Source organism: Hirundo rustica, chromosome 10, assembly GCF_015227805.2.
Source record: "Hirundo rustica isolate bHirRus1 chromosome 10, bHirRus1.pri.v3, whole genome shotgun sequence".
Taxonomy (NCBI): Eukaryota; Metazoa; Chordata; class Aves; order Passeriformes; family Hirundinidae; genus Hirundo; species Hirundo rustica.
Genome location: NC_053459.1, coordinates 16,594,465 through 16,607,088, shown reverse-complemented (window position 1 = coordinate 16,607,088; position 12,624 = coordinate 16,594,465). Strand labels below are relative to the sequence as shown.

General features: G+C 58.2%; 1 protein-coding gene across 4 annotated transcripts; it reads right to left on the bottom strand.

The window, feature by feature from the left end:
- Window positions 1-366: 366 nt before the first annotated feature.
- On the bottom strand, window positions 367-9,523 carry PTMA (prothymosin alpha). 4 transcript variants are annotated; one of them, XM_040074676.2, is made up of 5 exons: window positions 9,402-9,523; window positions 5,185-5,256; window positions 4,410-4,506; window positions 1,775-1,848; window positions 367-1,274 (listed from the first exon to the last, which is right to left on the bottom strand). In XM_040074676.2, the coding sequence occupies exons 1-5, from the start codon at window positions 9,444-9,446 to the stop codon at window positions 1,227-1,229; spliced, it is 336 nt and encodes a 111-aa protein (XP_039930610.1). In that variant the 5' UTR covers window positions 9,447-9,523; the 3' UTR covers window positions 367-1,226. The 4 variants fall into 4 exon arrangements, with proteins under 4 accessions (XP_039930610.1, XP_039930612.1, XP_039930611.1 ...); XM_040074678.2 differs by having other exon boundaries at window positions 4,416-4,506; XM_040074677.2 differs by having other exon boundaries at window positions 4,410-4,503.
- Window positions 9,524-12,624: the final 3,101 nt, after the last annotated feature.

Sequence of the window (12,624 nt, the reverse complement as noted above, 5' to 3'; positions counted from 1 at the left end):
TACAAAGACAGAGAATTGCTGAGTAAACCACACCCACGCCCCCCCACACTCCCTTGTCCATGTTTCCCAGTCTAAGCCATCCCTAGCTCTTGCCCAGGGCAGCCAGAGCGTGCAGGATCATGCAGAGGCCATGCTGAGGACACCGGGGCAGCTCTCCATGGGCATACAGCCATGGAAAGACACTGCTCCCCTACTAGCACGGGGACAGCACAGCCCCCAGACCCCCCTATCAACACCCCGTACCCCTTTCTCTCTTCCCAGCCCAAGTCCAAAGCAAAGAAAGAAAGGAGAGAAAGAAGGGAAGAAAGAAATAAAAAACTAAAACAAATGAAAATTAAAACAAAAAGCAGCAGTTGGGAGGCAGCCTTGTTAGGACAACTCAGCAAAATAAAATTCCGGTTTATTGTTGGACAACATTGTTTCACACATACATCAAACAGGCCAAAAAAAAAAGAAAAAATAAAAATAAACAGCAACTTCATAGACAGAAAAAAAAAAAAAAAGAAAACCTTTTTATCTTTGGCCTTGCCACCTCATACAAACCACAATCTATGGTACAGCTAAAGTACATACACAAAAAAAGTTACTGGAATGCTCAGAATAAGATTGTAATTTTTTTTTTTTTTGCATTTTTGTCTTTTTTTAATTTTTTTTTTTTACAAGGTTTTGTTTTATTCTCCTTTGAGATAATGGTTTGGGCCTGGTCACACCACAAGTAAAGTCAGAGATAGGTAACAAGAGAGATATACACTTCAAAGCCCCCCTTTTGGTCAATCCGAGATCACTTAAAAATGGCGGACCTCCTAACAATATGTACAAAAATATAAAATGTAAATAAAAAATACAAACAAATTCTCCTTTAAAGTACTTTTAAGAAAGAAAGCAGGGCCTTGAAGTTTTGGTGCTTGGGAGGGAGGGGGTTTGTGGGGGAAGGGGGGTTTTTCTCTCCCCGCTAACGGGCGAATCATTTCCATGTTCGTTGAGTGGCAGCGCCGCGCCGGGGGGCGGGGACGGGGTTCACTCTACTTGGTGAGGATGACCACGGCGGAGGGGGGAGGAAGGGCGGTGTGTGTGGGAAAGGGGGCTGCAACGGGAGTCCCAAGGGGGGACCCCAAGGGTAAAGAGGACGCGCTGGCCTTTTTTGTTGGTTTGTTTTCCTCCTTATTTAAAAAAAAAAAAAAAAAAAAAAAGAATAAAGAAAAAAAGAAAAAAAAAAAAATTGCTGCCTAGTCGTCTTCATCGGTTTTCTGCTTCTTGGGATCAACATCGTCGTCCTGGGGGGGAAAGAAAAGCCGTCAGGAGAGGGGATAGGGAGTGGAGCTGCTGGTGGCGGGCAAGTCACCCCCAGGCAGGGAGTGAGGCAGGGGAGTCACCCCCAGGCAGGGAGTGAGGCAGGGGAGTCACCCCCAGGCAGGGAGTGAGGCAGGTCCCTCTCCTGCCTCAGTTGCGAGGTCTGAGCACCACAAGTGTTTCAACCCCCTCAGGCAAAATCCTCTCTTCCCAGGCAGCCCCTGAGTGTCCCCACCCAGGCCTGCCATGAGCATTCCAGGGCAGCCCAGGGCCAGGGCTCAACCAGGCAAGAGCAGACACCCCCCTAACCAGGCCAGTGTATAAACGGAACTGGGCTGTGTCCCTGGAGAGACACGGGGAGCACACAGGCACAGCGTCCCAGCCCCAGAGCTAAGCCAGCCTAGCCCCTCTGGCCCCACTGACACCCTCCCCCCACCCAAGTCCTCTGGGTGTGTGGCTCTGAGGGGCTGCCTACTCTTCCTACCTCATCATCCTCAGCTGCCCGTTTGCCTGTGGCTCCCTCAGCTTCGTCATCGTCGTCACCATCCTCTTCCTCACCTGCATGGGGTACAAAGAGGAAATGTGAGACCCTCTGGGAGAGTCCCAGTACCACACACCTCCCCCCCTCTGGGTTTAATGCTGGCTCACCCCCACACTGCGATGCCACGCCCCCACCTCCCCAGGTGGCACAGACCCTGGTCAGGACAACAGGTGACAGAGGACACGGTGGCTTTCTGGGCATTCCCCAACTAACCTGACTCACCCAAAGGAATATAAGGATTGGCAGCCTCAAGTCTGGTTCACACTGCATTTGTAACACAGACGGTGGGATGGCAAAACCACCACCTACCACAAGCGCCAAAATCATGGCAAAAAATAGTGGGGAAAAAAGAAAGGAAAAAACTCTTTCTACTGTCTGCTCTGCCTAACCACTCCAGATTACTTCTGCTTCCCTTCGCAGCTATTAGTTCATCTTTAATGAGTTAAGAGAGCCAGAACGCATTAGTTCTGAGTCAGAACACTTTCTAATTATCAGAACAGCAAACAAATGCTTCCAACTTATCTTACAGCCAGCCAGGAGGATGAGCAGAGAGCTCTGGGCTTTGACCCACTTTGAGCTCAAATAGGCCAGTGGATCAGAACGACTGAGTCAATCACCTTCGGCCAGTTTTGGGGACTCAGGGGCAAGCTCAGAGGCAGAACAGCTTCAGGGGCAAGCCCAGAGGCAGAACAGCTTCCTGGCTGTCGAGGCAAGTCTCTTGTGTAACAGGAGACCCTACTAAAACTTAGAGTTAAGGCCAGTAAGCTGGCTTTAAACCGCTGCCACAATCCACACATAGGGACAGCCGGGGGGGATTAAGGTCAGCCCATCCTCCCTTCTCCTCTCCTGACGTGTGCCCAGCTGTGGTGTGGCCCATGCAGCAGGAAGGGCCAAGATTAGCTCCCAGCAATGGATCAACACCCCGGCAGCCATCGCATGCACTGGGCTGGCCAGCAGGTCAGGTGACACTGCCAAGCTGATTGGGGGCATTTTTAGTTCTTTGAGCTGCTTTAAGCAAAGCAAATAATGAGATGGGATGGAGAGATGTGAGAGGAAAATATACCCTCAAGCTCTCCTCTGCTGTCAAACCCCGGGAGTTTGGCTGCATGTCTTGGCGAAAAAAGCTGATGCAAGCTGGACTTGCTGCCTTTAAATCTCTTTCCTGCAGAGCTCAGGTGCAGCTCTCAGGCAGGGATCGCCCGAGGGCAGCAAGCACGGACAGAGCCCATGCCAGCGGTCAGCGCCTGTGCCGGATCTCCACAAGGCATCGGCGTCTCCAGGCACCGCGTGCCAAATCGTGCCTGTGCTCGGTGAGCTAGGAAGAGCAGGGCTGGCACTGCGGGACCGAAGCTCCCCAGGTTTGTCACAGCAGTATCCAAGCAACACTTCCACCCCACACATGCGCCTGCAGCACACGCATCCTCCCTGCTCCTGCCCGAGAGGAGCAGGGAGAGACAAGTATTCCCCATCTCATCCACCCTAAAGTAGGGTCATGGGTAAATGGGCTCAGGACAGCCCAGAGCAGTGCTCCATCTGTCCCCAGGGGTTAAAACCACAAGTTAGAGGGTCACAACTGCCAGTTTTTCCTAGTGAACCAATTCCTACCGAAGGGCACAGCAGGCTGCTGAGAGAGTGCTACCTCAAAAGGAGGTGGCTTTCTCAGCTCACATTCTCTGAATAAGCACTGGTTTAATGGTCATTAAATTTTGAGCCCTGTCCCTATCTCCCAAAACTAGCCATCAGGTTAGTAGGTCAACACGTAAACCAAAAATTCACAGGGGATTAACCTAGTAAGAGATAATCAGGGGCCCCGAGTTCATCTCAGCATAACAAGAAAGGTTTTCTCCCAGCCTTAACAAGCGATAAAAATAAACAATGTTATTCATCCAAGCAGATCTTGGGGAAAAAAAATAATAGAAGGGAGGGTGAGAAATGATTCGTCAAGTCACTGCTGCCAAAACCCACTTCCAGGCTAGGTCAGGTCAGGAAGCAGCAGAGGGCAGGGGGACTGGGGACACTGCAGCCACAGAAGATTCAAAGCAAGCCTATCTACTCCAGCTGGAGGAGCAGGTAAGAGCCACAGGTTCCGCTGCTCGTTTCCACACGGCATCCAGCCTGGGAGAGGGCTGCATGGGCGTCTCAGCACGCTGCTCCATGAACAAGGACGGTGACACACCCTCTGTGCCCGGGCCAAGGCACGGCCACCCAGGGCTGTCCCTGTCCCACTGGCCGGCACGGGTGTCTGCAGCAGCGGCTGCGCTCACAGGAGTCAAGGGCAGATTTTACTACTCGACTCGCACGGAAGGGCTAATGCGCTTATTCAGCGCCGCGGTACGGTGCCGTCTGGCCAGAGGGAGGGAGGAAGGAATCTGCCCTCAACCTGCTGGAAGAGATTCAAGGCTGACTTCACTCCCAGCAGCAGTGGCTCAGGCAAGCAAGGAAGGAGTGAGCCTGGCTGGCGGGAGCCCTCTGCCCGTAGCCGCGAGGGGGAGATGCTGCTCTCCGCTTGCCTCCGCTCCCTAGAGCCTGCTGTCCAGAGCAGGACATCACTGTGGGATGGGGGAACAATCAAAGTTACCGTCACCCTCTTCCTCCTCATCCTCTTCTTCACCACCTTCCTCCTCCTCTTCGTCTACTTCATTGTCAGCCTCCTGCTCTCCGTTTTCCTCATTCTCCTTGGCAAGACAAAACATCACTTAAAAAATGCACTGGGGAAGGGAGAAGGTGGAAGAGACATTCAGCACAAGTGCGTGCTCCCACCTTTCCTGCCGAAAGCAAAGCACCAGCCCGCCGGAGCCCCAGGCACACATCCCGCTTCCTGCCTGCCTCCACGCAACCCAGACAGCCCAGGCACGAAGGATCAAGCCTACAGTAACTTGGGGCTGCAGCTTTGAGACAAAGCTTGCACTGGCTCTCATGACACAGTGAAATGTGGCACAGTGATTTTCCCCCAGCACGTTAAAAGAGAAAACCAACCAGTTTACTTGTACATGATGTATTTCCCAGCTCAACTGGTTGTAACATTGTAAATCCTAGTGGGTTTTTATATTTCTTTCCTCTTTATCCCTGTCTAAGGAAGAGGCGGTACTGGACAGCCTCATACCGCTGTAAGGGAGGGAAACCAAGCCCAGCCTTTCTCCTCTGCACACACAGGAACAGCCCACAGGCTGGGAGTGTCTGCATAACGTGAAGTGCCAGTGGCTGGAAGGCTCTGCAGGGCTCAGAGCTGCCATTTACAGGGGTCCCCTCCCAACAGTGCTAGGGACAAAGTTGCAGCAAAAGCAAGAAGAGAGGAAAACAAAAAGGCATTGGTGTACGGACTGCCTCTCCCAGCAGATTGCAGACATACTCACAGCGTTGCCGTTGGCTGGCGCATCTCTGCCATTTTCTGTTTCTTCAACAACTTCCTTCTTCTCTTTTAGATCCTGGAGGGAGCAGAAAAGCAGAGAAGTCACCCCGATTCCAGGTGTCTGGGTCAGAGAAGCTGCAGATCAGGTGTGAAAAACAGTCTGAGAGCGAGAGCAGGAGCTGGTTTCTCTTCACACAGATTTGTTCTGTGATTTGGTCGCCACGTTCTGGCTCCTCCTTGGGAACGGGAAAACATGGGGGCGAATCTCAATCCAAGTCAGCTTTGCCAGAGCAGCCATCTAAAAAAGAGACTGCTCTGTTTCACCTCTGAGCTCCCAAACAGACAGAGCTGGCCGCCTGCATATATGCTCAACAGCAGCAGAGCTGGCTGATTGCCCATCTTAGCACAGACCACGCAAGCTCCTGCAATGCCATGGAGAGCCGGCAGCCCCGTCCTTTGGACGGGCTCCTCCACCCTGGGGCTGCGGGCATCCACGGCTGCTCAGTACCTCCACAGCAGGAACAAATCCCAGGGACTCATTAGCAGAGGCTGTGGTCTCTGCCCTGCCTGGGGAAAATCATACGGCAAATATTACACGCCTGGTCTTTCTCGCAGCAGCAGACAGGAGGCTCCAGCATCCAGCTCACAGCTTAAAGTGTAACAGGATGGGGTGGGGGAAGAAGTCTATTTTTACACTGCTCCAAGAGCCATGCCTGGCTAGTTCGGTTCAAGCCTCCACTGCGAGCAGAGCAGGAGCTTGTGTGTTTTTGCTATTGATCACTGTCAAAATGTCATGCCAAGTCACTCAGCAAACAGGCTGAAAGGATCCAACTTTATGTTCCCGCATTAAGAACACTTGGATTTAACACTGGCATCTCTGCTTGCATCCTCCTCCCCTTCTGTTCCTCCATCAGCTGGAGCGAGATCCTTGAGCACAGTGAGCGCTACCCTAGCCAAGGAAAGCAGGGAGGCCCTTCCCCAGGGTGAGCAGCACAGCCACAGCCAGCTTTGGCAGTGACCATGAGGTGTTTTAAAGTTGCTGGAAGCTCCTGCTCCACTGCAGTGGCTTCTTCCCCTCCTGCCGGCCCTTTGCAGCTGCTGTGCCGCCCACGTACAGTGGGCACTTTCACTCCCAGGAGCCACTCACTGCCTCGTGGGAACACGGCAACAAAGAGCATGGCCCTGGCCCTGCTATCGTGATTACTGCTCCCTTCTGGAAGGGTTTCTACCACCCTGCAGACTGCTCAGGGAAGGCAGCCCAGGCAGCACACCAGGTTACTTAAATAAACAGATGCTGCTTCCAGAGGCACCCACAGGCTGCCAGTGCAGTGAGGAAAGACTTTCTCTGGAAGAAAGCTTTAAGGGGACAACACCTGTTGACTGAACCTCACCTAAGTAAACCAACCCAGGAGTCTGGAGTAAAACAAACACACAAAATCCCTCCTCCTTTCACTGCTGTACAGTGCACTGCCCACTACAACTGCTCACACACAAATCACAGGCCACCTCCTCCACACTTCCCAGTTTCACCAGTTTTATACAGTCAGTGGCTTCCACTGCCCTATTCCCTGGGGACTGATCACAACCATTAGGCCTCTCGTGCAACACTGGGCTACAGCTGCTGCATCACACCAGGCACGTGGGCAACAAAGGAGTTCCCAAGTTAAACACAGAGCAAGTCAAGCACTCAGAATTTCCACATCTCACTGTGCCGAACAGTTCTTAAAACAAGTTGTTCACAAACTGCAAGCTATTCTCCCAGTGAAGGAACAACTCATTCCTGGGCATTTTAGCTGGACAGATCTCCAGCCCTGACCTTTCCTGCATCACTGAAAATGCTCTCAGTTTAACCACCATCTTGATGCCAGGTCATGAAGTTTGTGGTAGCAACAGGGTTGCAGAGAGCATCACAGAGTCTCCCTTTTCCTTTCCCAGTCCAACACAAACAGATGTGCGCAGGAGCATCCAGACCAAGGGCCGGTGCAGCAGCAGGGCTGCTCCGGCGCCAAGACTGGGACACAGCCTCTAATTATAGGTGTGTCAGGGCTGTTTGTCTATGGAATGAATAGCAGCGGTGTAGAGTCACATACCACCGGCACGGAAAGATCTACCTTCTCTCCGGCCCTGCTCTCGGCAGGATCCCGGTGGGAAGCGGGGGAAGTCGGGACCCGGGGGACGACGGAGGCGCCGACGCAGCCCGCGCCTCCCGCCAGCAGGGGGCTCACCCGCGCCGCCACGAGCGCGGCCGCCATTCAAACCGCGCGCCACTCTCCGCGTCCCGCTGATTGGCCGGCGGCCAGCGCGGCGCCCCGTGGGCTGCCGGGAGCTGTAGTCCCGGCGGGGGCGGCGCGGCGGACTCCGGCTGCCAGGCCCGCACGTGGTGGGCGCCCCGCGGCACCGGCCGGGGGCGGCGCCCGGGCGGGGCGGGAGCCCCCTCCCCCCCATCCCCGCCTCCCGGGAGCGTTCCGGACGGCGAGGCGGGACGAGGGCGAACAGCCCCGGTGCCTCCGCGCTTCTCGGGGGGGGTGGGTGTGTGTGTGTGGAGGGGGGGGGGGGTCACCTTGCCGCCGTGCGCGCCTCCGCCCGCCCTGCAGCGCGGACCCTTGTCCGCGCCCAAGAGGGTGAGCCAGAGACGAGGCCCCTTCCTGCACGCGGTAAAGGGCAGGGGAAGGTTAACGGCAAACTTGGCCCCGTTCCCCCTGGGAAGGATGGGGATCGACCCGCCTCGCCGCTTCCCGGCAGCGGGAGAGTCGGAAGCGGCGGGGACCAAGCCGCGGCCCCGGAACGGAGGCAGGGCAGGCGGGATGGGGGCATGGCTGCGGGAGCGGGAAACAGAAGTGAAATCGAAATCTGCCAGAAACTGCGTTTTGTTGGTTGTTTTTTATAAACACTCCTCCCCGTCGGAGTTTTGTTTTTTTTTTTTTCCTTCCAGCCGCGCTTCCCCCGGGATCGGCGCGATCCGGGGCCGGCCGGGGCGGAGGGTGAGGAGGCCGCCGGGCACGTTCCAAGCCGCCTTCCCACGGACTGGCCCGGGTCGGGTCCCCTCGCAACTTTTCCGGCCGTGGCCCCGGGCTCAACGGGGCGCACCGCGGCCGCCCGGGGAGCGCAGTCCCCCCGGGGGACGCTCCGCCGCGGCTCGCAGACAAAGGCGTGCGCCGGGAGCCGCAGCGGGGACTCCCGGGAGAGCTTCTCCCGGCTGGTACCGGCGCTCCCCAACCGCTTCCCATCACCTCTAGCAGCGACTCGCCAAGTTATCCCGCTGCGAGGAGCTCGGGCCAGGGCCGGCAACCTCAGCCCCGCCGCCCCAGCGCAACGGGGCATCTCCCACTATGGGGGTGCCCCCATCGGGGCAACTCTAAAAATAAAAAAAGCTCCCCCCCGGGACAACTCCAGAACACCCTCTACTCCCCCTCACCTCCGAGGGCGATTCCGAAAGAATAGCCCCCAACTGCAGGGCAGTATCTAAACCGCAAATGCCCCCCCTCCCCCTTTCCGGGGGGGAGGCAACACCGAAAAAAACAACTGCCCCCGCCACACTCCAGGGGTAACACCGACATAGCAGACGCCCCTCCCGCATCAACCGGGTGCAACTCCAAAATAGCAACCACCCGCCCACCCCGCTTTTCGGCAGCAACTCCACAACAGACACTGCCCCCCCCCCCCCCCCAACCCTCCGGTGCGTGTTCCGGAGCGCTTCCCCCCACACCCCCCCGCAGGGACGGGGCCGAGCGGGACACAAGTTTGACGGGGCTGTCAAGCTCCCGCACCGCGGATTGAATGAGCGAGCGCTGCCGGGCGCCGAGGCAGTGCCGTGCCCGTACCCCCCCGGCTCCCCGAGCCCCTCCGCAGCGGGACGGTCAGCTGCTGTTCCCAGGAAAGGCGGGAAGGAGCGGGACGCGGAGCGGTGGGGCTCGGCAGCACCGGCAAAGGCGGCGAGCACGTTTCCCGCACACTGTAGACAAAGGAACGGCGCTGGCAGCCCCGCACGGCGAGCGCGGCGGCGCCGGCTCCGCACCGCGCCGCGCCACCCCGCCAACTTCAACGCGAACGACGGAGGGAGAAGGGGGAGAAACGAGGGGGCGGGATGGGGGGGAGGGGGGAATCGATTAAAAAACACAAAAGGGGAAAAAAAAAAAAAAAGCCATAAATCGCTCCGAAAATAAAATTAAAACAGGAGGAAAAAAAGCCGTGGAGCAGGGCGCGAGGCGGCGGGTGGCTCACCTTGGCGGAGATCTCAGCGCTGGTGTCCACGGCCGCGTCGGACATGGCGGGGGAGTGCGGGGCTGTGTCGCGCGGGGCTGCGGCGGCGCGGGCGGGCGGGCAGAACAATGCCAAGATGGCTTTGCGCGAGCCAGTGGGAACTCACGCGGCGCCGCCGGCCCTCTTATACAGCCGGGGGGCGGCGCGCGCGCTGCCCCGCGCCGCGCCCCATTGGCCGCGCGCGCCGCGGCCGCCGGGCGCCCATTGGCCGCGGCGCAAACAATGGGGCACGGCCGCTTAAAGGAGCCGGCGAGCGCCGCCACTGCGGCGATGAGTTGCGCCCGGTCTCAGCGCGGCGGGCGCAGAGGGGAGCAGCGCCACGCCCCCCCCCCCCCCCCCCCCCCCCTCCGCGCTACCTCCGCCCCCGCCGCCTCCGCCCCGCCCCTCCCGCCGTGTGAGGCGGCGGGCGGGCGGGAGGGATTGAGGGGGGAGCTCCCGCCGCGCCTGCGGAGGGCGGAGGAAAAATAATAAGAGTTAAAAATAAGAATAATAACAGTAATGCGGGAGAGCCGGCGCTGCCCTCCCCCACCCCGCTCCCACGGGGCCGCCGGTGGTCCCGGGGCAGCCCTGTCCGTTCGGTACCCCGCTAGCCCCCCTCGTTCACTTGTGTTTTCGGCGCCCCGCGGAAACTTTGGCCACAACAACCGCGGCCGCCCCTGGGGAGAGTGGGGAGGGGCGGCCCGCCCAGCCTGCCGCGCAGAAATGCGGGATTCCCACCCGTTTGCTTATTTTACAGTAAAAAAAAAAAAAAAAAAGTACCCAAGCTGCTTCTACTTCCCCCCCTCCCCAGCCTTGTGCGAGTTCAGAGCTTGAGGCGCACCAGGAGCTTCCCTATGCTCCCTATTCTGCAGCTCCCTGTGGTATACGGCCGTGCCCCTCGCACCGCGCCCGGAGGCACCTGGGCCACATCTGTCCCTCCTCACACCGCGGGGTAACGGGGCACGGACGCAGCGAGTGAGGGGGTCCTGCCGCACTCAAGATGGCGCCGAGAGCCCTTAGCGCGGCAACCACACGGTGTTACCATCCCCTGGGAGCCGCTCCGCCCCCCACAACAGCCCCAGGGGTGAGACAGCGCCGCGCGTGAACGGCCCCCGGTGCGGAAAGCGCGAAGCATGGGGTGAAAGGGTGGGAAAAACGCCCCTCCAGACGGAGCAGCGCCGCTGCCACACTCAACATGGCCGTCGGACCGCGGCAGAACTTGTCTTCGGAGGGCGGGATATAGGGATCGAGCGATGGAGATTGGTCAGCAGCGCCAAGCGAACGCTGTACTGACGCTTTGCGACTTTTTATTGGCTGAGGCGTCCATCTATCTACGGCGAAGTGGTTTTGAAAACCCGGAGGCGGGTCGGGGCGGAACTGTGGAGCGGAGTTGGGGCCGGACGGCCGGGGTTGGTGGGGGGAATGCCGCGGGCGAGGGACGCTGATCCCGGCTACTAAGAGCCACTGACCCGGGGTTGTTCCCTCTACGGCTTCAAGAGAGTTGCGGAGGAGCTATGGGAGTCCCCACACCGCCTGGCACCAGGCGTCGCGGCATGAGGCGTCATGGCGCCGGCGTCCCTTGCCCCATCCCCACACACCCTCAGCCGCTGGACACAGAGACAGGGCCCCGTTTCCAGAACAAAATATCCCTCCCGCTCAGCGCAGTAGCACAGCAAACAGCCTGGTCTGTGCCTGGGCGCACCATGCGGCGCTTTTCAGCCTCCGTGCCCTGCCCCTCGTGGGAGCAGCACTGAGGGGCGTGGGGACAGCGATCAGGGCCGCAGGGCTGTGGCCGGAGCGGGTAGCCCCCGGGCGGCCGAGACCACACGGCGGCCGCTGCCCCTTGGACTGACCTCCAGTCAGTGACTGGCCAGCGCCAGTCACCCCCTGCCCTGGCCGTCCCTCGGCCACAGGAGCTGCCACCCCACGAGCAACACTCTCTTTGGATCACAGGCACTGTCAACACAGGAACGTCCCGGTCGGGCACTCCTGGCGGTTTTGTCAGGAGGGACCTTTTGGGACGATGGATTTCTCGCGTTGGGACCTCTTGGGGATGATGGATTTCTCACGTCGGATGCCCCGCTCTGACCTGGCGGCAGGACTAGGTGAGAGCAGGGCGAAAGCTTCTCCATGCACTCAGGGAACGAGAGGGCTGTGGAAACCGGGATTTCTGGTCGCTGCTGGCTACGCCTCTCGCTTGGAGTGTTCGAGACAAGGGCAGCTGCTATTCCCGGAGACAGGACTCAGTGGGTTTGGGGCAGGTTGCTCGCGGTGCTGGAGGCAGGAGCGCCCTCTGCCACAGCCCAGTCGGGCGCTGGCGGCCGGCGAGTCTCGAAATGTGCCCGAAAGAGGAAAGGGGAAAAAAAAAACCAAAAAAACAACCAACACTCATACCCAGCCCGCCTGAAAAAATCACTTCTGCTATAACTTGTCTTTCATGCGTGCCTTCTGCTCAAACTAGGGATGTTCCTTTGGGCTTGGGGTTCCCACGTTTCAGGAAGAGTTAAAAAAAGAAAATGAGATGTGGGATATTTCAGGAAGAAAATTCGGAATCTAGGAATCCCCAAGGGATGGTCACACCAGGATCTCACAGAGGACAGGGGGCGGGAGGCTGGTGATGGGAGGGTTGGAGATAAAAAAAAAAAAAAAAAAAAAAGCAACCAAGCCTGCAGTGGAAGCAAAACTGCCTTAAACCACTCCGCGTCGGAAATCCGTGTGTAGCCCTCGCTGCCGTCCCTCCGTGCAGCGGGATAACTGCCTGGCGAGTGCCCGTGCGCGTAAGGCAAGGATAAGCAGGCTCAGCTCGGCGCTTTATACCTCAGCAGTCCAAAAAGAAACAACAACAGAAACTGTTGCCTGTAAAAGGCAGCCGCTTCTTCACCTCTTCTCCACCCCTCCCTGCTGCCGGGGATGGGGAGCGGCTCCTCAGCGAGCAGCAAGAGAAGGAAGAGGGTGGAAGGGGACTTTGCAAAAGTGCCCGAGCATCGGGGACAGAAGTTTCCAGGGCTGAGCTCTCTGCCTGGGACCTCGCTCCGTCTGCAGCAGGCGATTGCTTTGGCAAAGGAGCCGAGGTGCTGGAGGAGGAGGTAGGACTTTTCCCTCCTCACCGGCCGTTTCCCTAGCTCAGCAAGTAGCAGCCTCTCTAATCCCCGGCGAAGATCATGCTGCTCGGGCGATTATTTCATCGCGGCAAGCTGCTCCTCGG